Below are 19,277 nucleotides of genomic sequence, written 5' to 3' on the forward strand. Positions count from 1 at the left end.
ACCCCCCCCCCCCCCCCTCCTTCTCTATCTCTCCTAATAAAACAATGATCTTAAATCATGATTTTTGAACATCAGATAAGCCCGAACAACAATCCAGACACTCGAGAACAAAGATTGGACAAATCTATTGTGCTTCAGTGTTTGAAGCAGTGAATCAAAATAAAGAGGAAACAGCCAAGACGTATGATTAAATTTACACCACTTTGACAAAAGTGAGAATGAACCGTAAAGAAATCAAACGACACCGCAAATGCATTCACAACTAAAAACAAATGAGGGTTAAAACATTTGAAGCAAAACATATTAAATGCACTTTGAGGATACGAACTAAATCAATCAATCTCCAGAACTACCACACAAAAATCGAAAGAACTCCATATATAGTTCAACTAACAAGTAACAACTCCATTTAGCATCAAATGAGTTAGTACTTTAATGAACCTACACGGCCAAAAACTACAACACTGTAACTACCACACATTTAACAAAATCATGATCGATTTAGAGATGTAAACAAGCTAATGCACCTTGCAAGAAACTTGGACCACGGTAATGAGGCAACAATTTTTTTTTAAAAGGACATATTGCATTGTCTTTGTTACTAGAACATTAGTTAGTAGGCGTTTAATCAGTGTTTGGACATGCGATTTTACGTTGATTCCATCTCACGATTCGTATCATGAGATGTGATCCATATTCTCCAAAAACCAATTTATGGAATTTCCGTGTAATTTCATATCATGATTGGAGATATTTTAATACAAAAATTGATCCACGAGTTTATATTTTGTTAAAACAACCTCACATTTATATCTACTAACTTCATATGTAAATAAAATTTATAATCACATTATTACTTTTAAGATTTGTTATTTTCACCGACATAGAATTTATTATTCTCACCAACATATAGTCACTTTAATTCACACCAACCGAGTGTTAAAGTGATGAAATATTTATGATCCATGAGCATGAAAATATAGTTGCGGATGATATTGACCAACAAATGACTCAAAATAACAATGTTGGCTCGTCTTCTCGATCACATGATCGAGAAATGCAAGTTCAACTTGAGGAAATTATCCGTACTGTGTGGAAGAATTATATTAAAGACTAGCACACTCCAATTTATGATAAATTTTTTATTATTATATTAAAGTTATATGAAACAATTATTAAGTGGATAACAAATAACTTTGTAATAATTTATTATGTGATTTTATAAATTTCTGTTTATTTGATAAGATTGAGTAAACAATTGGGGCTATTTTATAGTTTTACAACTTATCGGATATTTATGTTGATGAGAAAATATACAACACAAAAATTTCATATCGCATGTCCAAACAAAACATCAATTTCATCTCATGATTTCATATCATGATACCTATCGCATGGCCAAACGGGCCCTTAGTCTCATGAGAACTAAAGAGAGAAGAGAGAAACTTGAAAGAAGACTAGAACTAGAAATGGAGTAAAATTCGGAAAGAAAACAAAATTCCACACTTTAACCAATTCGACTTGCAAGTAATAGACTGAAGAATAGAGACGAAGAGAATCAATAGCACTAAAACAGGGAAAAGAAACCCAAATCAAGATAGCAACATTGAAACTGACAAAATCATCTAAACGAACAGAAAATACAACATATTGCAATATTCAAACACATAACAAAGTATTGCAATATGTCGTATTTTCTGTCACTTTGGGCAAGCATGTCCATTTGGTGCATTGCCCGATGGTTTGGGCGATGACCACCAGATCGCTTAATGGCCCAAGGAGATACTGAGTCAGGCTGCTCATTCGGCGAGCATGGAGAGCATTTGGCGCATCGCCTAATGGACCCCAAGACCGCCGAAAGTTACAACAAGCCATTAAGGGAGAAGCCAAGGTTAAGTGCACATTGTCGACCAGTCGGCTACTCGCCAAGAGGATTGGACGAGCCTGACTTAGCTCGCCCATTGGCCCATTTCGGGTCACTTTTGGGCCCATCTGTATAATAATGCCTAATACTATAAAGAGGCCTTTAAGGGTTCATTTTAGAAAAACTTGTTTGAATATCGTGGCTATAAACCTGAAACTCCTTGTATAAGTGTTTGAAAGCTTGGTATAAGCCATTGTTAGTTGGTGTCAAGCTTGTTTCAATACTCAGTAGGTCTAGAGATTGTGAAAGCATAACTTAGAATTCCTTAGGTTCGAGCTGGGGGGTCAACATGAAGAGGTGAACATGTCACTGTCAGTACATATGTGGTTCACGCTAAATGCCAAACCAAAAATACAGTTTACAATAGTTGTCTATTCTTGACAGACTACGGAAAAATGTTTTCCAATTTTTTCATGTTTGGTTGGGTTTAAGTTCTCCTCAAATTTAAGGATAATGACTTTCCTTCAAAAATTAAGGAAAACATTTTCCGCAATTCTATTACAACTTCATATTTACAATTTATTTTTGTTGAAAAAATCATATTATTTTGTCTCTACCCTCAAACCAGCCCCCCCCCCAGCCACCCCCAAAAAATAATTTAAAGCTTGTTTAAAAAATATATCTTTAATTTCAATTTTTTATTTTGTTACCCCATCCTCACCCCTACCCCCTACCTCCCATCACCACCACCCCAAAAAAAAATAATAAAATCAAAAGTTGTTTTTAAAAGACATTTCCAATTTATGTGTTTGAATATTGCAATATGTTGTATTTTCTGTTCGTTTTGATGATTTTGTTGGTTTCAATGTTCCTATCTTGATTTGGGTTTCTTTTCTCTTTTTTAGCGCGACTGATTCTCTGCTTCTCTATCTTCTTCAGTCTATTACTTGCAGGTCGAATTGGTATAAGTGTAGAATTTTGTTTTCTTTTCGGATTTTACTCCATTTCTAGTTCTAGTCTTCTTTCAAGTTTCCAAAAACTAGCCTTCCTCTTTATGAAAAGATAGGACTTTTGTGAAAAGATTTGACTTTTATGAAAAATTGCGACTTTAATGAAGAGTTGTGCCTTTTATCAAAAGTTGTGATTTTTATGAAAAATTGTGATTTTGATGAAGATTTGCGACTTCTTTCAAAAGTTGTGACTTTTATTAAAAGGTGCAACTTTAATGAAGAGTTGCGACTTTTATGAAAGGTTGTGCACTTTCCGAAGGGTCTCAACTTTTCGAAATAGTTGTAAGATAAGACACAATAAAATTTGTCCACATTAACCTTTATTGTCTATAAATAGAGGAATTTCCTTTCATTCTAAACAACAAAAATTTTGATCTTCTTCTACTTTCGCAAAATTAAATATTCATGTGTTTTGCTCCAGTTGAGTGACTTACTAACACCATTGTTTTTGTATCAATAAGTTGGTGAATAAAATCGTTCCATCATGAGAGAATGTAATTCTTTAAACCTCTGGTGTTGAAGGGGAATAGTCTTCTTAAGGAGACATTATGTATTCAGTGGACTCGATTTTTTCCTTTCTATTTCATTCTATTTTTACATATCCTGATATGTTTTTTATACTCATTAATTAATCTATGTGATATTAAATGTTGTTTTTGAGTACATGTTTTAAACTCTGTTGTTTATGTTTTTTCAAAGTTATTGTCTTCGGTTATATTGAACATATACACATATAGTACGTATTTTCATTGTGCATAAAATAATTATTGTACCGAGTTCCAAGAATTCCTGTTTTGATATTCTATATTAAATTCTATAATTTAGATGTACTATATATAAGATTATCTAGTTTTACATAGATATGAAATTTCTCACTTATTAATTGAAGAAATTCATTATGCAAGTTTAAAAGTTATAATTTCTCTCATGTTCAAGCGTTATTTCTTTTTTGAATATGTTAACAAATTTTTGAATTTTCTCCTCAGACATAAATCACAATTGTATAATCTATGCAACTTAAATGTTTCTTTTTATTTCGAAATGCCTTTGTATGTATATTCTTATTTTCTTCTTTATTTTCCTTTTAGTGTTGATTAAAGAATCAATGATTTATTACTTCGTGAATAATTCATTCATTAGAGGTTTTTGGGTTATGTGATATAACAAATAATCAAATTCATGTTGGAATATTGCTAATAGTTTTTTAAGAACCTATTTTCCAATTATTTTTAATGAATGGATATAAATAAAAAATTATTTGCAAGTTCAATGCAATTATTATTTATGACCGTGCGAAGCGAGGGCAAATTACGTAGTATCATTATAATATATAGCTGTTAACTTTGTTAAGTAGATGTGAGCTGAAGCTACTCCTAACCATGATGAAAGCTGTGTGGTCTTTTGATTTTTTATTTATTTATTTATTTTATTTATTTTTGTGTGTGTAAATAGAGGACATAATTATGTGTTTGACCTAATCTATCTTTTTTAGGTTAGGAACTCTGCTGTTCGGACACTATTTCAAATTCTTGGAAGCCATGGGCAAAAGCTATCAAAGAGTATGTGGGAGGATTGTCTATGGAATTATATTTTCCCTACACTAGATCGCTCTTCTCACATGGTAGGTTGAAATGTCTCCAATTTATTTTAGGGACTTTACTGTAGCTTATCTTAACCAATCAGACATATTTTGCTTAGGCTGCAACATCTTCAAAGACAGAATGGCAAGGAAAAGAACTAGGGACACGTGGAGGGAAAGCAGTTCATATGCTTATACATCATAGGTCTGCCAAATTTGGAATGACCATTCACCATTAATGTATTTTTCTATTTATATTTATTTTGAATCTCTCTATTGAGTGAATTCATTGGTTCTGCAGTCGTAACACAGCTCAGAAACAATGGGATGAGACACTTGTGCTTGTACTTGGGGGCATAGCTCGAATTCTACGCTCTTTTTTCCCTTTCTTGAGAAGCTTAGACAATTTCCAGTCTGGTAATATTCAAAATCCTTTTGATTTATTATTCATGTTGTCTTTACCTGGCGAGGACATTTTCAGTGATCATAGAAGAATTCCGTGTTTATGCAGGATGGGAAACTTTGCTTCTCTTTGTAAGAAACAGCATATTTAATGGTAGTAAAGAAGTTGCTCTTGCAGCTGTGAATTGTTTACAGTCTACCATAGTTTCTCATTCCCAAAAGGTAGTCATGTGATTCACTGTATTTATGCAAATAACATTTCTTCACTCAAATAGAATGAAGGCTACGGAAGTCATCAGTTTGATGAATATTCCTAAATACTTATTGGTTTTAACTTCTTTTTATTGAATAAATTCCATATGAAGCAGGGAAATTTGCCTATGCCTTATCTTACTTCGGTGCTTGATGTCTATGAGCTTGTGCTGCACAAGTCACCAAACTACAAAGGGAATATGGCATACAAGTTGAAGCAGGAGATCTTACACGGTCTTGGTAAGTCTATTTATGTGTTATAATTGGCATTACTCAATAAAGCGCCATTTTGGAGTATTAAGTTCAGATTAGAATTTTATCTGGTCCTTCCATGAAATCTTAATAGAAATTTATCTGGAATAGTTGAATCCAGTTTGCATTTAGTGTTGTGTCTGATCAAATTAGGATTTTATATGATCTCTATTTGGCAAATTTATTACTCTACACTAATTTTCCAAATACTTGGATGTCAATAGTCGTAAATAGCTATAGTTCTATTTTCTTTTGCAAATGTGGGTATTATATCCATATGTATAATAAATCACTAAAATATCAGAACAGACTTTATAGGACCACTCGAGTTTGACTTGGAGTAGACTTAATCTGGATTGGGCTTTTTTAGGCTCTAAAATGAACCAAATTGGAATTTCAACTTTTCTCAAAACTAGGATTTCGATCAAGATGACACTAACTTCAGATTAAGTTCTCAGTCACTGCAATGAATTGAGAAGTATGAGTTTTAAGATCAAACGAAGTTAGCTGCTGAGGATGAGCACCTTACCTCGCTTAAGCTAAAGAGACCAAAAACAGCAGACAAATAATCTTTGTCCCATGTCTTAGTTTTAGTAATTCCATCACAGAGCAATTCCTTTGACTTTGTATCTGTTGGTCCGGAAACCTGGCATACTTATTGTTTGAGTTCATGAGGTTAAAGCTTTTATATACTTATTTATATTCATGCAATCTTTGTAGTGGCCGACTGTTGGTATCAGTCTGATCAAGTAGATAGAGCATCCATATCACAAAACTGTGACACTTTTATAGTCTATCTGTAGTATTGAATGAGTACCTTTTTATTGGCAGGTGAATTGTATGTTCAAGCACAGGGGATGTTTGATAATGACACGTACCTAAAGCTGCTGTCGGTTGTAGATTCAGGGATTAAACAAGCCGAGGTCGACAATAGTAACTTTGAAGCTGAATATGTGAGTGCTTGCATTTCATGTTGATATAATTGTCATGCCCCAAAATCCCTGGGCATTGTGATCAGAACCCGACAACCCCCTCATTGACAAGATAAACAGTAACAGAAACACCCAAAACTGAATATAAGTCCAACATAAAGACAATAACATAGCTAATCCAATAACAGTATTTAAATACAACACTGAATATGAAAATACGTCCAGACCCACCCCAACTTATGAAGATCTTAGCTTTTATAAGTACATCACAATGTCTGAAATGGAAATAGGCAAAATATTGAAGAAAGCTCCTAGAAACCGCAGAACTATGTGGTTGGTTCATCGCTGAAATCAGCTGCTCCTACGATCAATCAACTTCCGATTCTCACTAGTGCTTTAATTTGTATCTACAATAAATACAGGGAAATAAATGGAGGAGTGAGTACGAGGAGTTCTCAATAAGTATCGTTAGCTCCCAACAAGTTAGTGGCAAGAGTTGTGATACGAAAGTAATCTTTTATCAATAACCTGTACATTACTCAACAATAATAAACATAATAAATCATATGACAATAGGTATATAGTCCAGCATATATAATAAGAAGGATATGGCAATATTCATCATAAAGATCACAACTTTTTACAATAGTCGACATGCTCAATAACCTGCATGCTCACTATCCTGGGTCCACCTAGACTAGCGACTCATGAGGGACGCGATCCATTTCATTATGTCCAAAACTGAAATAACTCAGTGTTGTCAAAGAATCATTTAAGCCTCACTTAAGCCCTGCAAAGCTTAGGTAGGGCACATGACCTTACTCCAGTGTAGGTAAGACACTAAGGAATGTGCCTCATTGCCCATGAGTTCTATCTTTAATCTAGCGGTACTAAACAACAACTATAATCGACAATTAAGTATATTAGTTAAGGAAACTATCATGAATGAATTTGTTACTATTTTCTTGAATTACATATATATGTTTTTTCTCTTAATTGTGCCTTTTTAAACTAAAATTTACACGTAAATTTTCTTTGCACTTTAACCCCAATAGACCTGGACCTGGATTGGTTTTTGCCTTTGACAACTCTCGAATCCACAAACTGGTAGGTGATAACCCCAACATGAATCCAGATGCTCGTTAAAACAGTTCGACATATCCCATGACAACAACTATGATCGACAAATAAGTATGTTAATTAAGGAAAATATCATGAATGAATTTGTTATTATTTTCTTGAATTACATATATATGTTTTTTCTTTCAAATATGCCTTTTTAAACTAAATTTCACACATAAATTTTCTTTGCACTTGAACCCCAATAGACCTGGGCCTGGAGCGGTTTTTGCCTTTGACAACTCTCGAATCCACAAACTGTTAGCTGATAACCCTAACATGAATTCAGATGCTCGTTAACACAGTTTTTTTTAAAGAAATCCAGTTTAAGAAGAATTCTCAGCTCCGTCTTCCAAGGGATTTATTTTTTGGTAAGAATTTTTGGAAAAATAAAAAATGAAGCATAATGGAATTTTAAATAAATTATTTATTTGTAGGGTCCATGTTTATATGACGTAACAATAATTTATTTTGTTTAGTCGAATTTATTTTAATGATAAATGTAGTTGATGAATTTTAAAGAATAAAGCCTTAAGTTGAGTGATTTTGTAAGATAGAAGTCCTAAGTTGAGTGATTTTATTGATATAAAACAAAGTTTAATAACTTTGTTAGATAAATTCTCTTAGTTCAATGGTCTATTAAGAAATTAACTCAGAAAAAGGGAGGACACTTCATACAATATGAGTTCAACAAGAACGCTATAGACTAGAGGTTCCCTTGTTATTAATTGTATGAAGGGCCATCCATACTTGATTATTGGGAGCAGCACAGTCAGAAAGAACAGCACCTTCTTTCTAGTAAACTCATTTGGCTATTCTATGCACCCATAATCATGGTTTTTATATTATGGAGTTCCACTCCTCACCGAGGTTCAAAATCATTTGTCTGGCAGCTATCCAAGTTTTAGCTAATCATCAAGTTTGCCACAAGATCCAGATATCTAAAACTATGTTGTGTTTTATTTAAATTTGGATCCAATTATGTTCTACATCATTTCTAGAACATTCAGTCAATCAATCAATTATTTCTCAAGCTCCCAATACCGAACTAGTTGGAGTCAGTTACATGAATTCCCTATAACCATTCTGTTGTATTAGTGTCCATTTCATTGTAATACTAAATAACTTGTCCTAAGCAAGACAAGTTGGGGTTCTCTAACTCTGACACCTTTCTAGAAAATTGAAGACGGAAAAATGTTGAAGTATTCAGCAGGATAATGCAACAAACCTTGCCGTTTATCTGTTTACTCGTTATTTGAAATTTTTCTGCAATGACATATTTCTGTCTCTAGGGTCATGTTTCACCTGTGCAACGTACTGCACTGGAAATACTTCCGCAATTGCATCCTGCAGAGCACCTTTCTGCCATGTGGTCACCGCTGCTTACCAAATTATTGTTGTATCTTCCCAGCTCTGTTTCCTGTATGAGAAGCATTGAAGACGAGAGCGACCACAAGACCAGTGAGAGTATTTACTTGTTTGGAATCAAGACATTTCTTTGAGCTGTTTTATATTCTCAAATGAAATTTATTTTGTTTGATATTGTGTCCCAGGAACCAAAGATAATGCTAAGATCAGTAATAAAATTGCTTCAGCATCCCAAGGGGAAGAAGAAGCTTCACCTAGGAATCCTGAGTTAACAACAGTGATTGTCTCAAATCATCTTTTCGTGGAAAAACTTGTCCCTGTATTACTGGATCTCTTCTTGCAGGCTCCACCTGCAGAGAAGTACAAAATTTTACCTGATATTATACAATCTTTGGGAAGGTGAGAGTTGATCATGTATGAAAGATCCTCCAGTTTCCGTTCCTGCCTATCACTAAAATTTGATCATGAATGACGGATCCTCTTGTATCTTTTCCCACCATCATTGAAAGCTGCTCATTGCGTTTGATTAAAAATACTTCCTGGAAGTATATTATATTGACAGGGGGAACTATCTTTAAGAGTTGGCTGGGAGATGCAAGATATTGCAACCTTATTATGCAGTTGAAAATTTTTTAGCTTCTAATCCAATCTTGTTATGATGTTGGGAGAGAAAGGGAGCTTATAATACCATTCTCATGTTCTCTTCAGTTAATTACTTCAAAAGTAGATCATTTCTTATCTTTATCATAATCTAATGACAGTTTTCCTTTGTACATCTTATTTTTTTCCTTTCTCAAAAATAGTACTAAGGAAGACTGCCATTCGATTATGATGAAGATAAGAAATGATCTACTTTTGACGTAATCCTTTCTCGTCTCTTGCAGAATTTGTTGTAGGCTTCTATTGTTTTTTTTTTTTTTTATTTGGTCTCACATGTCAATGATACATAAGTAATTCTTTATGGATCACAATTCGAAGTGCTTACTTATACTCCTTTATTGATTTTGTTTAACTTTCAAGGAAATTAATATTCTTAATGAATTCGGAGCTTCTTATAAACCAAGTTCTGCATTTCTTTCGTAGATGTATGATAACAAGAAGAGACAATCCTGATGGCTCACTTTGGAGACTAGCAGTTGAAGGTTTCAGTTGCATTCTGCTTGATGATATTAGAAAACTGACTGGGAATGCAGGGCCTGAGTTGACTATTACCAGACCTGCAAGAATGCGTATCTGGAAAGAAGTTGCTGACATTTTTGAGATATTTCTAATAGGCTACTGTGGTCGTGCACTTTCAGTGATGGTGGACAGTGCTGATGAATGTCTCGAGATGAATCTCCTGGATACTCTAGGAGACAAGATTCTCAAATCACAGATTGATGCGCCTCTTGAAGTAACTGTCTAACCCAAATCTTTGTAGATATTGACACTCTAGTTCTTTCACTTTACAGCTGCACATATTTTGTAACTTTTCACAAACCTTTCATCAAGATTTGGTAGGGGAAGATACTAGATTTAGTTGACTTTATAGGAAAAATGTTAAGAATACCCTTTTGGGTGTGCCCACCACTCTCTGGGATTTAACTTTCCAATTTATTATTTTTTGGATGATGAATTTTGGGTGTGAATACAAAGTTGCCCTTTTCTCGGAAAAAGAACTTCATTTTGGGCCAATTTGTATCTTCCCATGTTGATGAACCAAGTCCATTTTTGGAACTTCTGTATGCAAGATGTGCTTGTGTGTTTCAGATGTTCCAAAGGTGTCTTTCATATCCACTCTTTTCTGAAAACGAATTAAATGCTATGTGTTAGAGTGGGTAAAATTCCCACATTGATTGAGGAATGAACTGGTGATCTCTTTATATGGAATTGGGCAATCCTCCCCTAATAAGCTAACTTTTGGGGTTGAGTTAGGCCCAGGTGCCATATCTTTACATGGTATCAATGTAATACCGTTTGAGCTCCCGATCCATGCTCCAGTTTGGCTTGGGTGTGAAGGTGGGTGTTAGAGTGAGTAAAAGTCTCATATTTGTTAAGGAATGGACTGGTACCCTCCTTATATAGACTTGGACAATCCCTTCTCATGAGCTAGCTTTTGGGGTTGAGTTAGGCCTAGATGTCATATCTTTACTCTACCTATCATGGGTTTTTCTCAATCTATTGTGTGCCCACTAGATATTAGCCAATAAAGCTCCTCCAAGTGTCCCCTATTCCTCTTTAATTTTTAAAATATCAAGTCAACGAATAGCCAACCACCACCAACTTTAGGGCCCTTGTTTGTGTAAGCAATTTAACAAATAATAGTTGCCTTTGCAATACTGAGTTCTCGAAAAAGGCTACGGGAAAAGAGCATATGCATTTCAGGTGACAGTAAGATTTGAGATAATAGAATTATTTATGGCCTTCTGCATAAATATGGAAATCAGCTATAAATTAATAACCCAGATTGATCGCTTGAGAAGTTCAGAAAATAAAATATGATGTTTATCCATTTTTATAGCTCAGACTATTTGCTTACTAGCCACTTGAAGTTGTATGTATGTCTGTTATTTTGGTTATGCATTCAAGAAATAAACTTTGAGATCAAGTATAACCATGTTAATTGTAGATTGTGGATCGTCTAATCAGCACTCTGGATCGGTGTGCATCACGAACATGTTCCTTGCCGCTTGAAACTGTCGAACTGATGCCTTCACATTGTAGCAGGTTCTCCTTGACCTGTTTGCAAAAGCTGTTTCTTCTGTGCAGGTATATATTATACTCCGTGATCTTTCCTTTTTTCTTTTGTTTGCGGTAATTGTCATTTCACTTGGTTTCAGTCGAGGAACCGGTGAATGGAATTCAACTAGATGTGAAGTAAGCAACATATCATTAAAGATATTAATAAACAGATGTGAATTTATTCTGGAAAGGTACTTGATGGATGAGAGCAAATTAGGTGGGTGATTAATTCTGTTGAAAGTGATTTCAAATGCTTCTCTTTTTGTTATTCTTGTTTCCTTCTGAAATCATGCAATTATGTCAGGAGAAAATCCATTGCCAGCAGCACGTGTGGAAGAAGTTATCTTTACCCTCCAAGAGCTTGCCCTTCTTGTGGTTCATTCAGACACTGTTTCCCAACTTCCTTTACATCCTTACTTAAAAGAATGCCTCACAAAAGAGAATCAAGCAAGGCGTTCACATTTACTTGTTCTTTTCCCATCCTTGTGTGAACTTGTTATATCAAGGTAAGCACGCAGGTGAAACGATAAAAGAGAATGTGGTTTAACTTAAGATTCTTCTGTCTAGGCATCTTTTGGTTAAAGAAGCTATTGTGTGGTTATTTCATACCAAACTTTTTATTGTTTTTTTTCTCTTTAAATTAAGATGTAGATATCTAATATGTGGTAATTCATTATTTGCAGGGAAGCTAGAGTTAGAGAGTTGGTGCAACAATTGCTAAGATACGTCACAACTGAGTTAGGATTACGAAAGTCTAGTTTAACAGTTGGCTCCTAATATTTGTCTATTTTTGTCTTCCTCCAATTTTCGGTGTTTTATAATAGATATCTGTGTATTATGCTAAAATAATATATTGTGTGCATCTTTTCCTTTACTTGATGAGGTGGTATCTTTATCCTACTAGCCTTTGGCAAACCTGATAATATTATCCGACTCAGTTACTTTCTTCCATTGATTAAATATTTTACGCAATCTCATCTCTTTCAACTTGATTTTTTAAACGATTTGTTCTGTTTTACTCTAATAGTATGCTCAAATGGGATTGTAGGGTGAGTTTGGTATGAAGGGAAATGTTCTACTCTAATATTATGTTCAAAGAAAGTTCCATGGTACAAGTTAAATTGACCACTCATTATAGAATCATCCCTATTTCTATGGACAACTATGAAGTCCAAAAATCTAGGGTCACACCTATCATAATCCCTCAGTAGGCAAGCCATTCTTTACATGAAACACAATCTCGTTAGACAAATGTGCAACTAAATCCAATGGTAGTGTAAGTAAATTCAAATCCAAGTTTTTCATAAGATAGGCAAAAACAGTAAACAACCGTTTCTGGACTTACTGTTACGTGTAAAAAAGCTTACAATTCAAGGAATAATGTCTAATATAATACATCACTGTCCAAAAACTAGATAGACAAATCCAAGATAGGCCTCCAGATGCAAGGAGCACAACACAAATTTGATCAATGCTAACTGCAAATGTGGAGGACCGCGCTACAAACTGGTATACAAAATCACTAGTACTTAGTAGGCATCATAGCCAGCCGAGCTTAAATAGTAACTATAACGCATAATGAATGGTTAATATCCATCTTCCTTTACCGTCAAATTGGCGATAACCTGATCGAAGGCCAATATTGGAGAAGTAACTTTCTCTTAGAAGTTGATCAAACAATCATCTATCCTTGGGAGAGGATATTTTTTCTTAAATGTAACCTTGTTCAATTGTCGGTAGTCAATACATATACAAAGTGAACCATCTTCTTTGGACAAACAAAACTAGAGCACCCCATAGAAAATACTCGACCGGATGAAACCCTTATCTAACAAATCTTTCAATTGCTCCTTTAATTCCTCATGTCCTGCAAGGGTCATTCAGTAAGGAGGAACAAAGATAGGTAGCATATCTCAGAGAAAGTTAATATCGAAGTTTATTTCCCTTTCGGGAGGAACACCGAGTAAGTCATCTAGGAACAATGTCGGAAACTCGTTAACAATGGGGACGGCTCGAGAGTAGGGGTTTCAGAATCCATATTCCCAACCCACACTATGGAATATACAACCATTAGAAATAATTTTTCTAGCTTTTACACATGAAACAAACAGACTCTTAGGCATATAATTTATCCCTTCCCGTTCTAGGATGGGTTTACTTGGAAACTTAAACTTGACTACACGGGGTCTACAAATGCAGCCAATTCATACCACAGATAACATCAAAATCTAGCATATCAAGCTATACAAGAACAACATGAGTGACTTTATGGGACAAGGAGGTGAGACACTTTCTATAGACCCTCTTAGCCACAATAGGATCACCAACGGGAGTAGAGATTAAAAAAATGTTCTAACAATGCATACAAATGAATATCAAACGTCATAGCAACATATGGCGTCACCTAAGACAATGTAGCACCGAGTAAAGTAAAGCACAAACTTCGAGTCGGGATACTTTTAACATACCGGTAACCACATTGGGAGAACCCTCTTGCTCACGAGTATAAAGTGCGTAAAATTAGTTTACTTCTGATCATTACTAGAACCTGATGAAGGGTAAGGTGGAACCCATCGAAGATTAACTCTATAATTCTTAGAAACTTAGGGACAATCCCTTATCTTGTGATCCGTCTTGCCACAACCAAAACAGGCATTAGAACCAACTAGACATTTACCTTCTTACTTTCTTCCACACTTGGAGCAAGTAGACAATGAAGGTCCACCACCATTCCTCCTTGAGGCTTACGGTTAGACACCATATCTTTGTTGAACTTAAGAGAAATATAGAGGATCCTTGACCAGAAACACTTTGGCAGAACTTAGAACGACCATGTCTCTCAGACATCAAATGTGAAAAGTCACCATCATCGGTCTTGGCCCTCTTTTCCTCCTTAGACCTTTCGTTAAGTTTCTCCTCTTCAATTAGTTGATCATGAACTATGAGGCAAAAAATGTCAATATCATTGATATGCATATCGATACAACATTCCTTAACCACCATTCTGGATACACTCGAAACGAATTTACTCATTCTTGCCCTAGGATCGACATCATAATAGGAGCATAATAAGACAATTGTGTAAACTTCAAATTATATTCCTTCACACTCATATTTCATTGATGAAGGTTGATGAATTCAAGAACCTTTGCCTCCCTCATTTCAATAGGAAGGAACCTATCAAAGAAAGCAACCTTAAACCTTTTCCTATCAGGAGGACCCACATCTTCCGCCCTCTATTATTTCCATTGGTTGAACCATATTTGAGCAACATCCTTAAGTTGATAAGCAACCAATTCTCCCTTTTCCACCGGTGTAAACCCATTATTATCAACACTTTATACATCTCATATATCAACTCTTGAGGATTTTCCTCAATCCTAGAACCATGAAACTATGGAGGATCCACTCTAGTAAAGTCTCTCACTCTAGTTGCCGCCGTACCCATATTTGGGTTCACGGGGACCACAACTCCCTATTGTATTGAACCTTCATGGTTTGAGATAACAATTGAAAAGAACCTGTAAACTCTGCATTAGTCACTTATTAGCTAAAGGTTCGACCAACAGTTAAGGAGCTTGAGGAGGAGCCTCTCATTTCACATTCTCTCCCTCATTTCTTCTAGCATATGCCCTTTGAGTGGCCATCTCTTATATAACATCAAATAATGATTAGGAGAGAGACATTATAGAGTTAAACTATATCGCACGACTTTAGATTAATAAAATAAGGGAGCTTCTTAAACATCTTATACCATCTCATTCATAAGTGTGACACATTTCACACACATGAACAATAATCTATTCGACGTGGCTTATGAGACTTTCTAGGACCTTTCTACACCTCGTCCTATGAATACCAAGTTTTTCATGACCTAAAGCATGCCCTAGGTGTGACATGACGTAGAAGACACCAAGATGCCCTACACAAGCCACTTAGCATACATCATTCATGGCAATAGAAAATTTCAAGAGTTTTAACGACAATTTCTAAATATAAGAACTTATAAAATGTAGTGGAAGTTTAGCACAGTCTAACGCCACCTAATATATCAAGAGTGATCGGAATGTAACGCGTACATCATATACAATACTTAAAAGTAAAGACAATATGAAATAAAGGCTCGGTCCTTGAAACATGAAGACTCACAAATCTTCAATATCTTGTAAATGATCCCTAGCCACAGACATGTGAATCTGGAACGTCGGATACTAAATTTGGAATAATGACCTATTTGTGACTTGCAATGACCAAGCTAAATCATGAGATAAAAGGTTTAGAAAAAATAAATAAAAAATCATGGTCAATGCAAGCTAACATCTCTGAAACATTTGTGAGATAATTCTATAAGTAACATTTGTCTATTCTTGTGGGAGAATGACCTTCAACTGACATTAAGACCATGTAAAATCATACCACGGAATCCGGTGTCTACGTCACACCAAAAATGGGCGTCCTACTTGCCAAGGTAAGACCATAAACTTCTAACACATGTGGATACATTAGCTTTTATTTATCTAGACAACCTATGGTGACACGTAGTTTATGGGACATGGGTAATCTCCATTTGTCCACTCGGTGCTAAACATTAATTCCATAGAATATTGATTAGTCTTAACTTTTCATAACATTCATGAGACATGGGTAATTATTGCTTATATTATCATTGGAGGTCATGTGTAATCGCCACTTGCCTTATCATCCATTGAAGGGAACATTGAGTAACTAATCAAAGCTAAATTTCATTAGAATGGCTCCTTGAGTTTTTATTCCATTTAGGTGAGAAGGCATTTCAACTGTATGAATATTTTATGTGAGAAATCCTTTAACAACAACAACAACATTGTTGCTTCAATCTCAAAGCAAGACTTAAATCATTTTTATCAATGTCATAAGAACATGCATATCTTTGTAAACTCATATTTCATACTTTAAAAGCTTCGTCAACATTTATAGAAAATATGGATTTCAAATAGCCTAATAGGAATTCAACTTACTAACATAAAATTCATTCAATTCATGCATAAAAAGACACAATTTAATCAGTAATACCATAATTGAAAAGAACCCATGATATTAATTAAAAACCTTAACTTCCATTGGAGATTCTACCATGTGAAAATAGAAGAACGTAGGAACCCTATGGAAAAAAGAAATCCATAGGTTAATACTATCATACCTTAATGCCAAGAGCTTACAATCAGTGGTTAAATTGGAGACTTGACTTGAAACCTTAGTCTTCTTCAAGCTTCTAGAGAGAGAAATATTTGGAAGGATAAACTTGTTCTTCTTTTGGGAATTCGAGAGAATGAATTGAATTCGAGGTAGTTTATCCGATCACTCATAGTAATTGGGTATGTTTGGTTCAATGTGTTCTAGATAAAGGAGGAATAATTGTGTGTGTGTGTCCGGTTCAATGTAAGCCATGTATTGAGCATCAGAGACAACGATTAATCTGCCAATGAAAAAAGTTATGAAAAAGGAGATTATCAAAGTGGTTATATGCTAGGGTAGTTTATCCGATTGCTAAGAGTAATTAGGTGTTCTCGGTTTAATGTGTGCCCGAGAAGGGAGGAATCATTGTGTTTCCAAAAGAAAGGAATGATCTTGTCCTATTGAGGCATGTCACTGGTTAGAGGGTCTTCATGGACTACTGCAAATTGAATGCATGGAATGAGAAAGATCACTTCCCAATGAAGTTCATGGACCAAATGTTAGATCATCTTATAGGAAAAGGTTGGTATTGTTTTCCATATGGGTATTCAAAATAAAATTTGATCTCTATAGCTCCGAAAGACAAAGGGAATACTACTTTCACTTATCCTTACGGGCGTTTTCTTTCAAGAGGATTCCATTCAGGTTGTATAATGCACTGATGACTTTTCAACATTGTATGATGTCTATATTCTCTAATATGGTGGAAGATACTATTGAGATATTCATGGATGATTTTCCTGTGGTTGGTGACTCATTTGGTTATTGCTTGACATGCTGGGTGATCTTATTGTGCTAAACTTGGAGAAGTTTCACTTCATGGTGAAAGAGGGCAGAGTTCTCGGCCATCGAATTTCTCAAAAAGGTATTGATGTTGATAGAGTAAAGGTCAGTGATATTCAAAATTTTCCACCACCCATCTCCGTGAAAGGTGTAATAAGTTTTCTAGTACATGTAGGGTTTATAGGAGATTTATCAAACATTTATTAAAAATGGCACACCCTTTGTGCAAGTTGATCATGAAGAAGATGAAATTTTAGTTTGATAATGCGTGTCTGAAAGCATTTGAGGGGCTGAAAAGAAGTTGATTTTTGTAGTGATCATTATTTCACAGAATTGGGGACAACCATTTGAAGTTCTATGTGATGCGAGCAGGGTAGCACATTGTGTAGTATGGGGGAGAGGCGAGAGAAGATTTTGGGTCTCAGATATTATGCGAGAAAAAACCTAAAAAATATTTGCGCAAAAGAACTATACAGTCACTGAAGAGGAACTTCTTGATGTAGTCTCCGCATTTGAAAAGTTTTGATCTTATTTGCCCGACAGTCTAGTCATTGTAAACACTATTCATTCTACATTGAGGTATTTAATGTACAAGAAGGATGCAAAACTGAGAATAATTTGATGGGTTTTATTGTTGCAAGAATTGGATTTTGAGTTAAAAGATACAAAGGAAACTATTAACCAAGTGGATGATGACTTGTGCAAATTAGAGAGACAGGCAATGATGAAGTTAGCTAATGGAGATGAAATCATGGATACATTTCCATACAAGCACGTTTGGTCTGCTTCTTTTGATCTTATCCTTTTTTTTTTTGTAAATTTCACTAATTACTTGGCGAGTGATGTGGTGTCTTCGAATTTGTCATTCCACCAAAGATGGAAATTTATATCTGATATGAAATAGACTCTTTGGAAAGGCAATTATTTGTTTCGTATTTGTGTTGATGGAATTATTCGTATTTGTGTCCTTGAGGTAGATATGATGAATATATTGGAAGCTTGCCATTCATCTCCTTTTGGTGTCCATCATAGTGGTATCTGAAGTACTTATAAGATATTGTAGTTGGGTATTACTGGCCTATTATCCACTAGGATGCTCATGAGTTTGCTTATTCTTGTGATCATTTCAAAGCGAAGGCGGTATTTCAAGAATGCAAGAACTCCCAATGACTCCTATTCTGGTGATGTTTGGGTCCTTGACTTTATGGGTCCGTTTGTGAGTTCGAATGGGATGATGTACATTCTTGTGGAAGTTTACTATGTATCTAAATGGGTGGAAGCTATCGCGTTTTCAAATAATGAAGGAAATAGTGTCACCACATTCCTGAAAGGAATATCTTCTCTAGATTTGGTATACCAAGGGTGATTATCATCAATGGAGGTTCTCACTTTTGTAATAAGTATTTCAAGGAGTCTCTTGAGAAATATGATGTTCCACACAACGTAGAAACTCCTTACTATCAGTAGTCGAGTGGGTAAGTTGAAGTTTCAAATAGAGAAATTAAGCAAATCCTTGCTAAGACTGTGAATGTGAACAAAACTGATTGGTCGAGAAAGCTTGATGATGCTAAATGGGCCTATCACACTACATTCAAGACACCCATATGTATGTCTCCTTACCAACTTGTATTTTGGAAGTGCTGTCACTTACCTGTAGAGTTAGAGAATAAAACGATGTGCAGATTCAAGAAGTTGAATCTAGATTGGGATGTCACATCAAGTAAAAGGTTGAATGAATTGAATGATTGATGAGTTATGCCTAAAAGCGTATGAATGTTCAA

The 19,277-nt window shown here is 35.1% G+C and overlaps 1 protein-coding gene across 2 annotated transcripts in view; it reads left to right on the forward strand.

Moving 5' to 3' along the window:
• LOC107031134 (protein MON2 homolog) overlaps positions 1-12,471 on the forward strand; it is a 67,761-nt gene extending 55,290 nt beyond the window's left edge. Inside the window, exons 32-44 of one of the 2 annotated variants that reach the window (XM_015232373.2) lie at positions 4,367-4,495; positions 4,573-4,658; positions 4,755-4,870; positions 4,965-5,077; positions 5,224-5,347; positions 6,191-6,312; positions 8,703-8,877; positions 8,964-9,177; positions 9,862-10,171; positions 11,387-11,526; positions 11,598-11,716; positions 11,804-12,005; positions 12,183-12,471. In XM_015232373.2, the coding sequence (XP_015087859.1) occupies positions 4,367-4,495; positions 4,573-4,658; positions 4,755-4,870; positions 4,965-5,077; positions 5,224-5,347; positions 6,191-6,312; positions 8,703-8,877; positions 8,964-9,177; positions 9,862-10,171; positions 11,387-11,526; positions 11,598-11,716; positions 11,804-12,005; positions 12,183-12,276 (1,944 nt within the window). In that variant the 3' untranslated portion in view covers positions 12,277-12,471. The remainder of the gene's footprint in view (positions 1-4,366; positions 4,496-4,572; positions 4,659-4,754; positions 4,871-4,964; positions 5,078-5,223; positions 5,348-6,190; positions 6,313-8,702; positions 8,878-8,963; positions 9,178-9,861; positions 10,172-11,386; positions 11,527-11,597; positions 11,717-11,803; positions 12,006-12,182) is intronic. The other variant, XM_015232374.2, reaches the window with a different exon arrangement.
• The last annotated feature ends 6,806 nt before the right edge of the window (positions 12,472-19,277 follow it).

The sequence above is a fragment of the Solanum pennellii genome, chromosome 9 (genome assembly GCF_001406875.1).
Source record: "Solanum pennellii chromosome 9, SPENNV200".
Lineage (NCBI taxonomy): Eukaryota > Viridiplantae > Streptophyta > Magnoliopsida > Solanales > Solanaceae > Solanum > Solanum pennellii.